The 16,481-nt window shown below is 50.8% G+C and overlaps 1 protein-coding gene across 3 annotated transcripts in view; it reads left to right on the top strand.

The window, feature by feature from the left end:
• EPHB2 (EPH receptor B2) overlaps window positions 1-16,481 on the top strand; it is a 182,680-nt gene that overhangs the window by 161,462 nt on the left and 4,737 nt on the right. The window contains exons 7-12 of one of the 3 annotated variants that reach the window (XM_036093078.2): window positions 4,729-4,891; window positions 6,965-7,073; window positions 7,649-7,716; window positions 14,311-14,433; window positions 15,010-15,257; window positions 16,240-16,455. In XM_036093078.2, the coding sequence (XP_035948971.2) occupies window positions 4,729-4,891; window positions 6,965-7,073; window positions 7,649-7,716; window positions 14,311-14,433; window positions 15,010-15,257; window positions 16,240-16,455 (927 nt within the window). The remainder of the gene's footprint in view (window positions 1-4,728; window positions 4,892-6,964; window positions 7,074-7,648; window positions 7,717-14,310; window positions 14,434-15,009; window positions 15,258-16,239; window positions 16,456-16,481) is intronic. The other 2 variants (XM_036093077.2, XM_036093079.2) reach the window with 2 other exon arrangements.

Below are 16,481 nucleotides of genomic sequence, written 5' to 3'. Positions count from 1 at the left end.
CCCGATGGATGGTGGTGCCTTTTCCTGGGGCCAGTGTGGGTTTGTGATATGGAGGCGCAGGTGTGGTGCTTGCCGGGGGTGGAAAGGTGTAGCCAAGAACAGACAAGAGGGTGTGCAGAGATAAAACGGAAATGGATGGACAGAATCAGGAAGATGGCAGATCTAAGGAGAGAAAGAAAAAGGAGTTGATGGCAAGTGTCAGGGGAGATGGCTGTGCAGGGCAAGGAGCAGTCTCGGTCCCCAGCCTCTCGGGCTTCCATCACGGAGGGACAGCCAGAATGCGGGATGGATTTCTGACAAGTCCACAGCCGGCTCTTCCCTAACACTTCAGAATCCGGCCAGTGCCTGCCATTGATTTCTTTAATGAAGGCTGCAGATCTTCCCAGGTAGGGAAGTTAGGCAGCGAGCTCTGCGGTCCCGTGTGGGCCCCGCCCCCACCATCTTTCCCACTCCTCCTTTCCTTCTTTAGAAAGGGCTCTTTTTGGAGCGGGCTCTCCGTTTGGCCTTTCCCCAGCTCCACTGGGGATTTCCCAGCCTGCCCGGAGCCCGGAGCTAAAAACCACTTTGCTGGAAAGCTTCTGGATGCCGCTGACGAATGGTGTTGGCCAGACCCGCGCTGGCTGTTTCCATCGGCTCCACCGTCCTAGGGGAGTTGGCCTCCTTTGGTAGCTGCCCCAGAGCAGGTTCATGCTCCCTTTGGCTCCCCCAGCGCTCCAGAAGATTCATTTGTGGGGCCACCTATGGCAGATGGGCCCCTGTAGGCCTCATCGATTTGTGTTTATTCAACAGAAATTTCTACTTGGCAGAGCAGAGGGGAAGGAAGGCTGGGCGCGGTGGGGATGAGCTATGAAAGTCCAGGCTGCATTGGTTGTTGTCCAGGGTACGTGGAGCAGTGTGGACGGTTGTCCAGTGTGGACAAGGAGAGGTTTGTTCTGACACTCGCTCACTTTTGTATTCATTCATCCATTTCATGAACATCGGTGAAGGCTTACCCTGTCACGGTGTTGATAACAATGAGGGCGATGGCCAATATTTATTAAGTCCCTATGTGTGCTGGGGACTATGCTAAAAGCTTTACCCATTTTTTTCCTGTTGAATCTCCACACCCACTCTGTGTGGCATATGGTGATGTTATCCCACTTCAAAGATGAGAAGACTGAGGCTCGTAGAGCTTAAGAAATGCACCCAGTACTCACTGGCCCGTAGTCTCCGGGTAAGGATTCAAACTAAGGACTAGTGGATTTCTTTTTTTTTTTTTCTTTTAAGATTTTATTTATCTAAAAAAAAAAAGATTTTATTTATCTATCTATTTATTTATTTATTTAGAGAGCACGAGTGAGTGGGAGGGGTGGAGAGGCAGAGGGAGAGAGAGAATCTCTAGCAGACTCCACGCTGAGCGCAGAGCCCAATGTGGGGCTCGATCTCACAACCCTGAGATCCTGACCTGAGCTGAAATCAAGAGTCCGACGCTTCATCGACCGAGCCACCTGGGTGCCCCAGACTAGTGGATTTCATACTAAATTTCTTCCCCTAACCCATCAATGCTTAGTCCTTATTCAGATACAGGTGCTTCAGCCACGGGGGAGGAGAGAAGGGGACTGATGTCTCCAGAGCAGTTCCTTTGTGCCAGACACTACTTGATCACAACAACCCTGAGAGGCTGGCGTTTATTGTTCCTTTTGTGGAGTAGAAAACAGGAGCCCAGGGGAGTGAAGGGTCTCTCCCAAGGTCACAATGCAAGTAAGGGGAAGAATCGGCATTTGAAATGACTTCCAATCCCCCGCTCTGTCCTGTTCCCTGCTTTAGAAAAGCGATCCACGAGGTTCGTTCCTCATTCTCCTGAGGCACCTATGCCCCTGGCAGTTACCTCCCATCTCCATCCTATAATCAGGAACTTAAAACTTCCACCCTCTCTAAGTGGACACCCACCCACGCAGTCTGCAGACTCCATCCCCTTTCCAAACCCCAGCAGATTCCATGTTGGCTGGCGGCACCTAGTGGACAGTCTTGATACTGCAACCTGCGTTCGTAGTTTTTGTTTTTTGTTTTAATAGTCTATGATGTTCATTCATTTGTTCCTGGTGGTAGTTAGTGAGCACCTACTATGTGCTGAGTCTGCGGTCCCGGAGATGAATGAGACAAGGTCTCTGCCTTCGGGAAACCTACAGTCCTTAGAGAAAACACATGCATATCAGAACAACAGGTGGGAGAGGAGACAATGGACCTGCAACTTTTTCTGGGACATCTGAGAAGTTTCCCCAGCAAAGGTGGTACTTGTACTAAGTCTCGATGAACAGGCAGATGGGGAAAGGGTATTTCAGATAGGGGAAACAACACTTGCCAAGGCTCAGAGTGTCCAGGGAAGGTAAGGTTGCCAAAAAAAAATATAGGACACCAGTTACATTTAAATTTTTAAAATAATTTTTTAGTATAATTGTGTCTTAAATATTACATGGGAAAAACTTATACAAAAAAATTATTCATCGTTTATGTGAAATTCAGATTTAACTGAGCATCCTGCATTTTTATTTGCTAAATCTGGCAGCCCTACCAAGAAAGGGAGGGGAGGCCTTTGGGTATGACCAGAGCCTGGAGGACACTGGAGATGTGCAGGCAAGATTGGCAAAGGGTGAGTCATGAAGGGTCTGGAATGCCAAGCTGAGGAGTACAGCCTTTACCCTGTGGGCGTCGGGGCAGGTCTCTGTGGGCAGGCCTCTGTGCTTAGTACAGGGGAATAAAACACAGCCACTCCTTTCAGGAGTTTACGGTCAAGGTTGTGCAATCAGCCTGTGCCCAGGATGAGGGGACATAGCAGAAACCCCCTCCTAGGGCATCCAGGCAAGTGCTCCAGGGCTCAGAGGAAGGGAGGCACATCTGGCTGAGAGGTCAAGCAGGCTTCCTAGTGGAGGAGGCAGATGAGCTGGCTCAAGAAAAGAGACTTCCTATGTACTGCTGCTCCCTGGGAGGTGTGAGGGGGTGGGAAGGAGGCACCCACAGGTCAGCCCCTTCTCTAGCCCCCCATATCCCAAGTTCTTTCTCACCTCCTTGCGTTCGCACCTGGTGCTCCTTGCCAAACATGCCCTCCCTTTTTTTGACCTGGGTGACTTCTGTTTGTTCTTCAAAATTCCATTGCATAACCCCACTCTGCAGAGAGCATTGCCTGACGTCACCCGATGGCCCCCACCCAGGCGAGGTCACATGCCCGCAGCACACTGTGCTTACCCTACCTTTATTCATATTAATGCATTTTATCCTCTAAACAACCCTCTGAAGTGGCTGTGACCATTATTATCCCCATTTTACAGATGATGAAAAGGAGGCAAAGAGAGGTTAAGAAACCTCCCCAAGGTCACAAAGATAGTAGAAGAGTCAGGACTTGAACCCAGGAAGTCGGGCTCCAATTTGTGATCTGAACCTCTAGGCTATGATGCCCAGAATGACATTGCACTCACTGAATTTCATTGTTTCAAGGGAGTTTTCAAGGGCTCTGTGCAGCACACGGGCACGTGACCGGCATGCACAATCAGGTGTGCATTTTTCTGCACAGAGGTTCATAGCTTTCATCAGCTTCTCAGAGGCGTTCGTGATCTTCCTCCAAGAGCTGAAGTCTCCACACTGTTTGTGTTTCTGAACTGAGCTCTCTGAATCCAGCGCCCGTACCTGAGTCCCTCGGAGTCCCCAGGGCCTAGTGCAAAGAGGGTGTTTGGGGATGGTTTGGGGGGTAGCTGACCGCTGTCTGCACAAGCATCATATAGACTGGCAGACGCCTGCATCCAACTCAACCACAGCTCTGTTGCCGCTGCAGCAGCTCAGCTTTGTCTTGTCCCATACTCCTTGGGTCACCCTGGGCAGTCCTCAGGTCAGAATTGGCATTCTGCAGCTCTCAAAGGAGGGAACATTAGGTCCTGGGTACTCAAGCCTTGGACATTAGAGGTAGCTCCATGTAGGAGCCTGGTTTTGAGTGCCAAAGCAGCCACAAGCTCAAGCATGACCTTGAGCATCATTTTCCCCGTCTGGGCCTTAATTCTTGCCTCACTCAAGTGTACTGTGGCTGAACAGGGGTCCTTCCATGTAACCTATCAAGGCATGGGGCAGGGAGGGGGATGCAGAAGTGGGTAAGGTAGGCCCTCTTCCTGCTGTCTCCAAGAACTCACAGCCTAGACCTCAGGGTCTAGGCCACTCAGCATCTGTGCATTAATCAGCTATCAGTGAGGATGATGCTGCAAAATAAACAGTCCCCGAAATACAATGGCTTCTAAGCGCCGATTTTCTTGCTCATTGGTTGGAGTCTGTGGGTCAACTGAGGTGGCCCTGTTTCAGCCTAGGAGTTAGGTCAAGGTCTTCCCTACATGTTTCTCACTCTGGAACCAGCTGTTACCCAGGTTCAGCCCCATCATGGCCTAAGGCAGGAGCACAAGAGGCCAAGCCAGCTCAACAAGCACATGTAAAGCCTCCACTTGCATCCTGTCCTCTAGAATGTTCCAAGGACCAAAGCAAGACACATGGATAAATTTGGCATCCACGAGGCAGAGAAACGTACTCTGCCTTCTTTTGTGGGAAGTCACATGCAAAAAGTATGGGTGTGTAATTCTGTTACAGGGAGGGAGCGAAGAATTGGGAACCACAGATGTTTATCTTAGTGGCCAAACCCGCCCCAAGTGGCAGGAGTGGGCTCTGGGCCCGCTGTGGGCAACCACCTTGCTAACAGTCTTCTCTGTTCCTCGGCAGGAGCTCAGTGAGTACAACGCCACAGCCATAAAAAGCCCCACCAACACGGTCACCGTGCAGGGCCTCAAAGCCGGCGCCATCTATGTCTTCCAGGTGCGGGCACGCACCGTGGCGGGCTACGGGCGCTACAGCGGCAAGATGTACTTCCAGACCATGACAGAAGGTGAGCGACGTCCAGAGGGCAAGAGGAGGCCATCGGCTCCACAAACAGAATAAACCTGAAGGTCCCCGTTCCTTCAAAGTGCCTTTGTACAAATTAGAAAAGGCGCTCCCTCTTCTGGATGTCAACCCTCCCTGCTGGCCGGAAACGAGCCGTCCACTGGTGTCCGTGGCTGGACAGCACGTGGACTACCCCGTTGCCATCCTGTCAGCCAGGCAGCTTCCTCTTGCAGGACCGTCAGGAGCTCAGCCCTGACTTGCGGAGACACTCTGAGCAAGTCACTTCCCTCCCCTGGCCCAAATTTTTCTCATCTCCAAATTGAAAGCATCATGTTCAGTCTTTGAGAGCACACCTGTTTCACCCGTGCGCTATTCCAGTGACTTGCAGTTGGATTGAGAAGAATTCTGAAGTTCAGCAGGAAGAAGTGCTGGGATGGATTAGTGATGTCTGCCCTGGGCAAGAGAAGGGGAAGCTGCAGCCCACATGCTGCGTGGCTCCCAGTCTGGGACCCCATGGTCTCTAAGTACCCTTCCTGCTCTAATAATCTCTGAGGACCAGCAGAGTTAAGAGCATGGGCTCTGATGCCGGACAGATGGAAATTACAGTGCTGATTCAGCCCTAACGGTGTGGCCCTGAGCAGCTCTGAGTCTCAGTTCTCTCATCTATAAATGGGGATGGTGACAACTATCTCATTATCATCATCATCATTATCAAAATGGTGTAAAGATGGGGGCTAAACATATAGAACCTGGCCCAGGGTTGGCACTAGGTCTCACACGTAGTTAGCGTTCACCGAATAGTAGTTGAGGTCATAGTTGTCATTGCTGTGAGTCTAGCGGCCCTTTCACCAACCAGCCCAGCTCCAGGGTAGCTTGACTTATGACCAGACTCCAGCGTCATCTCTTAGCGTCTGCTTTAACCACTGCTCATGGGCCTTGGCCTTTGCCTAGCTGAACATCTCAGAGGCTCCTACACCCATGAACTCTCATCTCATCACAAACATCCTCCCTAATGACTCCACCGTCTCTGCTGGACCGCTAACAGCACCTCCTCTGTAAAGCTCCACCTCCTTGTGGACAGCAATTTCACCTCTCTAGGCCCTCTTGCATGTTGGATGGATGTCATTGACCTGGGGCGTGGGGGACTGTCCCAAGATCCTTTCTTTATTAACTCAGCAAATGTGCGCTGGTGCTAAGGACCCAGAACTTACCCGGTCCCTGACTTCAACAAGCTCTTGTCTGGTCATGGAAGCAAACGAGAAGTAATAATAATAAAATTAAAAACAATGATGGTGTTGATGGCATTGAAAATGTGCTGAGTGGTTTCGAAGAGCCGGGCCAATGCTGAGTGCATTTTATGCATTATCTCATTTAAGCCCATACACAGACCTGGGTTCACATGCTGGCTTTGGCCACTTTCTAACTCTGTGACCCCAAGCTAGTCATGGCATCGCTAAACCTCAGTGCCCTCATCTGCACATGGGGTGATCGTGGGCACTGAATCATAGGAGGATTCTGAGAATCAAACAAGATACGTAACATATTTAGCACAGTGACCAAAAAAATGAAACGCTCAATAACAATAATAGTTCATATTTACTGAGTGGTTACTATCCTGCCACCTGTCCTTCTAAGTGCTTATACAACCAGCCTCTGAGATGGGGACTCTTCTCCCCACTTTACAGATGAGGAAACTAAGCTGCAGAGAGGCAAGTCACTTCACCAGAGACCACAGACAGGAAGGCATTGCCGGGGCTCAGACCCAAGGAGTCTGACCTCCGAGTCTGTGCTTACAGCTGCCTCTCTGTATGTCAGCTTCTTATTATGGTTGATTTTCATACCGACATTGAGGTATTATGCCCATTTTATAGATGAGAAACTAAGGGCTGGACAGTCCATGGACTTGTCCAAGGTTACCTGTGAGTGTGTCCCAGCTGGTTCTCCATCTCGGCATGGGACAGGTGCTCTCTCAGGAGTGGGAACAGAGTCTGGGGATCCCAGGAGGCCTGGTGGGGTGGGGGGAGGCGTTAGGACTCCCAGAGCCAGGCTGACAACATCCACGTGCTTTCTCCCCCAGCCGAGTACCAGACAAGCATCCAGGAGAAGCTGCCACTCATCATCGGCTCCTCGGCGGCTGGCCTGGTCTTCCTCATTGCTGTGGTCGTCATTGCCATCGTGTGCAACAGGTGGGTGGGTGTCCCCAGCCCCGTCCAGGCCTGGCTGTCCACCTATTCAACCATTCCTGAACGGTGTCTGTGAGCCGAAGTGATATTCCCATCATTCCCAGGGCCAGGGAGAGGCCTGGGCTGGCCCGGATACTCTCCCACCTACTTGGCCACCATTAGCTCCAGTCCATCCCTTTGGGCTAGAGTTGCCTTGACAAGCCCACTGTTCATGGAGGTGGCACATAGAGACCCTAATACTTCAGCATGAAGGAATGCTCTTCTTCCTTAGATCAGACAGGGCCCTAAGGTCAGATGGACAGAAGCCCTGGGATTTCTGGGGCCATGAGAGATGACTTTGAAAAGGGCTTGGCTGAAGAGGGGATGGGGCAATGGTGAGCCTGGATTTGGAGAGGTGGGAAGGGATGGGGGGGGAGGGTAGTGGCCAGGAAGGGTGAGGCTGCTAGGCCAGGGGAAGGCAGGGAGCCCTCTGGCAGGGGTGTGGTTTTGAGGGCCTGCCCTCCCTCTCCCTATCACCTACTGTGGCTCCCAGCTCCCCGGGGCTTCCAGGTGGCTCCAGCCCTTTGCTCTTGTTCCAGAAGACGGGGGTTTGAGCGTGCTGACTCGGAGTACACGGACAAGCTGCAGCACTACACCAGTGGCCACAGTATGTACACCCCAGCAGGGCCGGCACCCCGGGCCCTTTGCTTGTCAGTTCCCCGGCAACCTCTCCAGCCTCCTTCCACTGCCTCCCATCTTGCTGCAGCCAGACTCAACGTCAAGCTGTTCCCTGAACGGGACAAGCTCACTCTGCCCTCTTGGCCTCTGCACCTGCCGTCCCCTCTGCCCCGAGCATCACCCGCCTTCTCTTTACCCGTGTAACTGCCTCTCCCTCAGCCGCAGCACATACAAACCGCTCTGAGCAGCCTCCCCTGACCCCCACCCCACCCTGGCTTTAGGGCCCCGTCTGTGCTTGCACAGCGCCCCCCTTACCTGCCTGCATCGTGATGGCCATGTCCCTGTCTCCGCAGCATTATGGTGGGAGCACCCGGAGACATGAAAGTGGCTCTGACACTCACCTGTGCCCCCGAACACCAGCACGCTGCCCGGCACTTAGCAGACACTAGATCCCTATTTTCACAATAAATCCATGAGTTGCATGAGATGCTGAGGACCCCAGGCTTTGGCCCGGGAGGTGGCAGGCCCTGTCGCTCCTCTTTGGTGACCCCTCTGGTAGCCACTGCCCCCCACCCAGTGCCTCCACTTCCCCCACTGTCCCATCCCATCCCAGGCCAGGACTGGGGGCACAGGAGCTGCACACCCAGAGCAGACAGCCCCTCTCTAGGGGCCCAGCAGAGGCAGAAGCAGAGCATAGATTCCTCTCGATTTTACCCTGGCAGAACCGACATGGGGCGGGCTGGGGGGAGGAGGGCAGGGAGAACCTTCATCCTCTCTTCCACTCGCTCAGCAAATGGGAATTCCAAATGGGTCCGATATAGCTTCTCAAATTGTACCCAGTGGGGTACCCTGGGGCTTCTGAGATGCCGCTGGGTAAGAGAGGCCATCGGCATAGCCCTTCACATGTCACACAGTCTTTGTGACCTGCTGTGTATGCCAGGCACTTGTTTTAGCGAGCTGGGGATACACAAGTAAGCAAACCACATATCCCCACGCTTGCGGAACTTAGATTCTGGTGAGAGGGCCGGGGAGCAAAAGAAATACAGGTCGTAAATGAGAAAAGCACATGGCGTGCTAGAAGATGAAAGTGCTACGGCAAAAGGCAAAGTAGAACAGGGTGATGGGCTGAGAATTGCAAGGTCAATAGAACTGCCTATTCAGATAGGGCAGTTGGGGGCGGCCTCACTGAGAGGGTTTTAGTTGAGCAAAGACACGAACGAGCTGTGGGAGTGAGCTGCATGGACAGACCTGAGGGAAGAGCCTCCCAGGCAGAAGGAAGAGCCAGTGCAAAGGCCCTGAGGCTGGAGTGTGCCTGGCAGGTTTCAGGAACAGCCAGGAGGCTAGTGTGACTGGAGCAGAGTGGGGAGGCAGGAGGGGCAGGTATGAGGGGCCCCAGCATACAGGTCCTTGTCAGCCATGGCAGGGCCTCGGTTTTTATTCTGAGTGGAATGGGGGACCTCTAGAAGGTTCTGAACCAAAGACTGACACAGTCTGAGTTACAGTTTTGACAGGACTTCTCTGGCTGCTGTGTGGAGAATGGAGTGAAGGGGCTGTAGGACACCAGGCAGGACAGAAGCAGGGAGATCTGTGAGGTGGCTGTTGGAATCATCCAGAGAAGATTCTGGATTCTGACATGTTCTAAAAGTACTAGATTTGCTGCAGGACTGGATGTGGGGGTGCAAGAAAGAGCAGAGTCAAGGAGTTCTAGATATCGAGCCTCTGGGTTAACAGTCAATTTGAAGTAAATGTTCCTGAGCTTAAAAAACCATTTTAGACAATAAATGTAAAAAATAATTAAACCATTAAAATTTTCAGAAGACAATTTAGCTAACTATTTCACTGATATTCTAAGCCTAAAAGCAATGGAAGGCTCACAAGAAAAAGGCAGAACAATTTAACTACACCAAAATTAGAAATCGCCTGTACATTAAAAGTAAAAGTCATAAATTACGTCACCCCCTCTTATTCCCCAAGTAATGAAATCATGGTTATAGTTAGAGCTAACTGTATTGAGGGTGTTCGGTGTGCCCAGAACTCTTTTAATGCTTTACGTGCATTTGTTCATTTAATCCTTATAATTATCCTTGTAATATAATTGAGTATGAGGGAACTGAGGCCCAGAGAGGTCACACAGCAGCTCAGGGCCGGAGCTGAGGTCCACACTCCTCGCCACGCCGTGCTGTCCACACCCGACTAAGCTGGAAAAAGGTGGGCTCACATGCTCTGTCACCTGGAGCCATGTGGGAGCATCACTATTGAGCGTGTGAGTCACTAACAAGGAAACAGGGGACAGCAGGGATTTATTTTTAAAATAGAGCCCAGGATTTGTTCATGGATCAACACATTCTAAAGCTCAAGCTCCTACTCCCTGCATCTAAGAAAGGGCCTTGGTTTTTTCAAAGCACTACCAGCCCTGTGGTCCCACACCCACCAGCAACCCTGTGTGGCCGGGACAGAGAAGGAAGCTGAGGCCTGGAGATGTGCGTGGCTGGCTTGAAGTCACCCTCACCGGCTCATGTGTCCCATCATTCAGCAGGTGCTGAGTGAGGACCAAGGTCTATGGTACCTGGGTGTGACCCAGAGGGACCAACCTGGTTTCTCATCCCTGCTCCACCACTGGGCAGTGACCTTGGGGAAGTCATCGAGCCTCTCTGAACCTTGGCATCTTTACATGGGAAGTAGCCAGAATGATGCTTCTTTCACAGAATTGTGAGGATTAAATGGATTAATGGATATGAAAGTGCTTCCTAATAATATTTAATAATAGCCAACTCTTCTCTATAGCAGGTAACAATTATTCAGTGTTTTCTATTTGCCAACTACTATACTAAGCCCTTTAAAAAGATTCTCATTTAATCCTTGCAGTTAAGTACCTAGACCAGCACCTTGTAGGTGCTGTTTATGAGCTCCACTGTAGATATGGAAAAAAGTGAAGCACAGAGAGGTTAAGTAATTTGCCCAAGGGCACACAGCAGTATCAATACTGTGGTTGATCCTCAATTCAAACTCATAAAGGAGCTTATTTATGATTATTATTACTGGCAGATCCAGAATTCAAACCAGGTCTCTGAATGTCTGGTTCCTCCTGCCTCCTTCTCCCTGAATTTCCCCTTTGGGTTCAGGACAGCAGGTAGTGGCCCTGACAGTCGTAAGTCATCCAAACAACAGCTCAGTATTTTCTGAAGACTCTGACTCCAGAGATCCTCATCCAGCTTCAGTGCAGCAAATACCGTCCTGGGGGCCGGGCCTTGAGCAAGGCTCGGCCGCAAGGAGCTCCGCTTCCATTCCAGGATACAGGATGGGGAAGCAGTTGAAAGTGTAGACTCACAGCCACATGACCTGGATTCAAACCCCTCATGTGCCAGTTATCAGCTCTGTCCATGTCCCCTTGGGCAGGTCATCTAACCTTTCTTATCCCACAGTGTCCTCCTCCAAACAACGGGGATAATATTAGGTTTGGCCAAATGAAATTGCCCGTTTTGTAGGTCAGAAACAGTCAAATACTAACAATTTCGTAAGGCTCAGGCTAATAATAGCATTTACCTGGTAGGGTTTTCAGGAGGGTTAATTGGATAGATACCTGTAGAGTACCTAGACCTGCTACGAGGGCCTGCTACCTGGCAAATCCACACTGAATTGTGAGCAGATTGTGTTATTAATGAGGAGATGAAACCAGAGGGTCATAGAAGCAGGGACAGCTCAGAGCCATACATTCAATAAGTATCTACACTTCACATGTGTACTCCAGAGAAAACATTCTAGAGCAAGGGCTCGTAACTTGGGGTTCACAGACCCCAAGAGCTTCACGGGCCCGTGAACATTCCAAAATTATATGCTGAATCTGGGAGTGTGACACAGGTGAATAATTTTCCAAGGAGCAGATTCATAGCTTCTGTCAGATTCTCAAAGGTATTCATGATCCCAAACAGGCAGAAAGAGAAAAAGAGGACATTCCAGTAGGTAATGCTATTACTCTTTCAATAAGCATTTCGTGAGCACCTCTATGTGCCAGGGTCTAGCACAAACTAGACAGACATGGCCTCCATCCCCCTGAGGGAGAGAGTGGAAAGCAAGTCCTCACAGGCAGCAGTGTTCCAGAAAGGGGTGGCAGGAGGCTGTGGGCATGCGTATCTGGGAGACTTAATACAAGATAGGAGGGCCATATAAGTGGGTTCAGAGACAGGGCTTCAGAGCCTAAAAAGAAAGCATGGATCTCCCCTGGAAGGATCCAGGCAAGCTTCACAGAGGAGGTGGCATTTGATCTGGACACAGAGAGGAAGAGAAGGGTATTGCAGGTGGAGGTAACCCCAAGAACAAAACACAGAGGCAAGAAATTATAAGGTGTGTCTGGGACCTCTGGGTAAATAATTCTTTTTGCTGGCATACAGAGGGGCAGGGAGCTGTAGTTGGGGCCCAACACGGAGAGCTTGGCATGCCAGGTGAGGGCACTTGCCTTAGTTCTGCAAGCAACAGAGAGCCCTCCGGGCCAAGGCTTAGGGATGACATCTGATCGGTGGGCAGTGCCCGAGTTAGCTTTGAGTTCCTGCTGCACTTCTCCTTAGCTCCCGGGGCTGACCTCTTCCTGTCCTCCCTCTGCAGCTGGCCTGACAGAAAAGGTTTCCCTCAATCCTGTTGGAGGGAGGCTGAAAGTAAGTCACCAAGAACCACAGAGCAGGCACTGAGTTTGAGCGAGAAGGAGCATCTCCCAGGAACTGATGTCCCCACTCTGAGGAGTGCTGATTGGGGAAGGAGTCATGGCTGAACAGTCCAGGAGGAGGAGGCCTGGGCCAGATCTGGTTGGATTGCATGCAGGAGGCCATGAGCGTGATGATTAAGAGTATTGGCCCTAGGCTCACGTCTGACAGACCTGGATTCAAGTCCTGGCTGTGCCATTTGCTAGCGGTGTGGCCCCGGGCAGATGACTTAGGCTTTCTGAGCTGCAGTTCCCTCATGCGTGAAATGAGAATAATGATTCCCTTCCTCCAAGAGTTGTTGGGTGCAGATGAGATAATGCATATAAAGAGCCTGACCCAGTGTTGGGCACAAGGGTTCGGTCAGTGGTAGCTGCAATCATTCTTCTTTTATCTCTGTCACCTGGATTCTTCTCAGCCCTATAGACATTGAGTGCATATTGTGTGCAGAGCTTTGTTCAAGCCCCACGTTGCGGGTGGAGATTACTCGAAAATAAAATCTTTTAAATAATAAATAAAATGAAGGGCTAGACAAACACCCACACAAATAATCCAAAATAAAGCTAATGTATTAGAGCAGCAGCTGACAGACTTTTCTGTAAAGGACCAGAGAGTAAATATTTTAGGTTTTGATAGCCATACGGTCTCTATTGTATCTATTCAACTTAGTCGCTGGAGTGTGAAAGCATCCACAGGCAAAGAAATGCATGCAGCTGTGTTCCGATAAAACTTTATTTATGAAATAGTCAGTGGGCCAGTTTGCCAACCCACGTGTTAGAGGTTCCAACTTTAGATTCTTGTAATGTCTGAAATAGACACTGAGAGTGGTCAACTAACATGTCCAAGGTCACACAGCTGAGCAGGGTTGATGGCCCCACTCACCAACCAGTCAAGCCTTACTATGGCCCAGGAATTCCAGCTCCCTACTCCTAGAGCTACTGCCTCCAAAGTCATGGCTCCTGGAGCAATGGGAGAACGTGGGCAAGTTGCTGGGGAAGCCAGAGGGAGGCCTGGGCAGCAGAAGACCAGTTATATGGGAGGGAGAATGTGGGATGGATCATCCTTCCCTTCCCTCCAAGTGTTTTGCTGGCTCAGTGGTAGGGTCAGAATTAGGTGTTTGGCATCCAAGTTACATCCTTAATTTCTGCATCAAATAAAAAAGTACATCAAATCAAGAGTCAAATTAATAGGCCACGTGTCCAGCCTCACACTGATCACCAGGGAATTTGAGATCTAGAAAGGTTTAAGACCTAGCTAGTGAGGAACCTGGGAAGTGAACCCAGAAACCATGGGTCCTCAGACCCTGGTGAGTGGGCAGCCCTCCAGGCTCTGGGGCCTGCCTGGGAGAGCTGAGACAGCCAGGAAGTTTCCTAAAGGGAGAGGATGCTTAAATTAGGCCTTAAAAGAAAGGGAGGTCTCCTTAGCAGACTCCCAAGAACATGGGCTATTGCCTGCTCTTTCTGTATTTTTGTTCCAAATCCCTCTTCCTTCTTGACTTCCTCTTCCTTTACTTTGCACCCCCTGATTCTCTAACACAAGAGTGACAAACCTATCTATCCTTTTATGCCCATACCCTTAACAGACATTGCTAATCAATCCTGACAGTCCTTTAGCTCCTTTAGGAAGACATTACTAATCAGTTAGAGTTGGAACAAGAGCTAGAACCTATTTGTTCTCTCTGCTGAGCTCTCTGCTCTCCTCACCCTTCTACTCAGCTCAATGCCCATCTGCTCACTGAGGCCCAGAGAGGTCAGGTGACCTGCAAAGGGTTGCCTAGTTCTTATGGGGCCACATGGGAGTGTATTTCCCTCCACAGAGGGACCAGCTCTAGACTTTCCATCTGTCCACATCTTGAGTCTGTGCATGTGACCAAGCCTGATCTTATCCCCCAGTGACCCCAGGCATGAAGATCTACATCGACCCTTTCACCTATGAGGACCCCAATGAGGCAGTGCGGGAGTTTGCCAAGGAAATTGACATCTCCTGTGTCAAAATTGAGCAGGTGATTGGAGCAGGTAGGTGGCTGGTGCTCTCCCAGGTACCATGGCCTCAGCCATGAGTGGGGAGTACTCTTGGGGCAGAGCGCAGGATGTGGGGCAGGAACCTCAGAGGATCCTCCAAGACCTGAAGGTTCAGAATACCCAAGGTAGAAAAGTCCTCAAAGACATACAGTAAAATCACCTCATCGACATATGAGGAAACTGAGGCATGGGGCTGGGAAGGAGCTTGCATATCATGTCAGAGATTGAACTAGGTCTAGAACCCCATTCTCTGGACTCAGTCTAGTGCTTTGTTCTTCCCACCATTCATCCAGGTCCCTCTCTCCATCTCCCCGGCCTCCCCTACAGCCTTACCCCATGCCCAGCCAAATACCATGGGACACCTGCGAAGTGTTTACTCTTACTCCTAGTAGTGGCTAGGACCTTTCTGGGTCCCCACATTCTACAAAGGGGTTCTTTGTCTAAGACGATGAGTTGACCACTGGGGAGAAAAAGGTCCTTCAGGACCCAGGAGTGGAGGCTACAAGGAGTGGGAGATGGCACTTCCACCTGGCAAGTGACATCCTGCCTCTCTCGGTGTGTGTGTCCTAGGGGAGTTCGGCGAGGTATGCAGTGGCCACCTAAAACTACCAGGCAAGAGAGAGATCTTTGTAGCCATCAAGACACTCAAGTCAGGCTATACTGAGAAGCAGCGCCGGGACTTCCTGAGCGAGGCCTCCATCATGGGCCAGTTTGACCACCCCAACGTCATCCACCTGGAGGGTGTTGTTACCAAGAGCACGCCTGTGATGATCATCACTGAGTTCATGGAGAACGGCTCCCTGGACTCCTTCCTCCGGGTAGGGGAAGCCAAGAGTGCCAGGGGCCCATGGATGGGGAGGAAAAGGAGCGGTGGACATAGCTTCATGGCGTCAAAGCCTGATGGGGTCTTGGGAAAGATCTAAGTCAGGAATGGCTTGCAGGCTGCCTCTTTCCATTCCCTTCCCCGTGGCAAGCATCGCTAATCAAGCCCAGAACTCTGTCCCACTAAACCAGGAAGCCATCTCAGAATCCTTTTCGATCTAGGAAACCACAACCAGTCAGTCAGAGTTGGCATACAGCCTGAAATCTGTTACCATCTATGCTCTTAGCCAGCTTTCTCATTATGCACAAGAGAAAAGTGAGGCTCCAAGACAGGTAGAGTTTGCCCAAGCTTACCTAGAGGGTCAAAGTGAGAGCCACGACTGGAACCAGGTCTCTTGAATCCTGGCCCAGGGTTTCACCAGATTTTGGATTTCTCCAAAGCTCTATGTGCTGAGGGATGGAGTCCAGAGCACAAAGTCAAGAGAGGAAAGTTTCCGGATCCTCCCAGATCACAGTCAACCAGCTGGACAAAGAGCACAGAAGCATGCTGCTAGACTAGTTGCCATTTAACAAACATTTATTGAGCATCTAGTATGTGCCAGGCACCTTCCATGCACCTTCTTATTTAACTCAGACAGCCCTGGGAGGTGGGTATAACTTATCCCCATTTAACTCACAGATGGAGAAACAGACTAAAGAAGTCAGATCGCTTGTCCAAGGTTGCACGGCCAGCAAAGGATAGAGCCAGCGTCAGACCAGCTATGTCTACTCCAAAGCCCATGTTCTTTCCACCACCCTGAAATTGACCTCTCATGGGCCTCTCTAAGCCTCCACCCGCTGCAAGCATCTGAATCCTTCCCACAGCGAGCACGAGGCCAGGGTGGCAGGGTCCTGCCCTGGTTTTCCATTGTGTGGATGATCCAGAGCTCTGATTCATGCCCTTCCATTTACTGTATGTTTTCTCCACTTCTCCCAAAGCAAAATGATGGGCAGTTCACAGTCATCCAGCTGGTGGGCATGCTGCGGGGCATCGCGGCCGGCATGAAGTATCTGGCAGACATGAACTACGTCCACCGCGACCTGGCCGCTCGCAACATCCTCGTCAACAGCAACCTGGTCTGCAAGGTGTCTGACTTTGGGCTCTCACGCTTTCTGGAGGATGATACCTCAGACCCCACCTACACCAGTGCGCTGGTAAGATGGAAGCAGAGAACAGTGGG

Source organism: Halichoerus grypus, chromosome 5, assembly GCF_964656455.1.
Source record: "Halichoerus grypus chromosome 5, mHalGry1.hap1.1, whole genome shotgun sequence".
Classification (NCBI taxonomy): domain Eukaryota; kingdom Metazoa; phylum Chordata; class Mammalia; order Carnivora; family Phocidae; genus Halichoerus; species Halichoerus grypus.
Note: the sequence above shows the minus strand (reverse complement) of the source record. Positions and strands in the feature narration are given on the sequence as shown.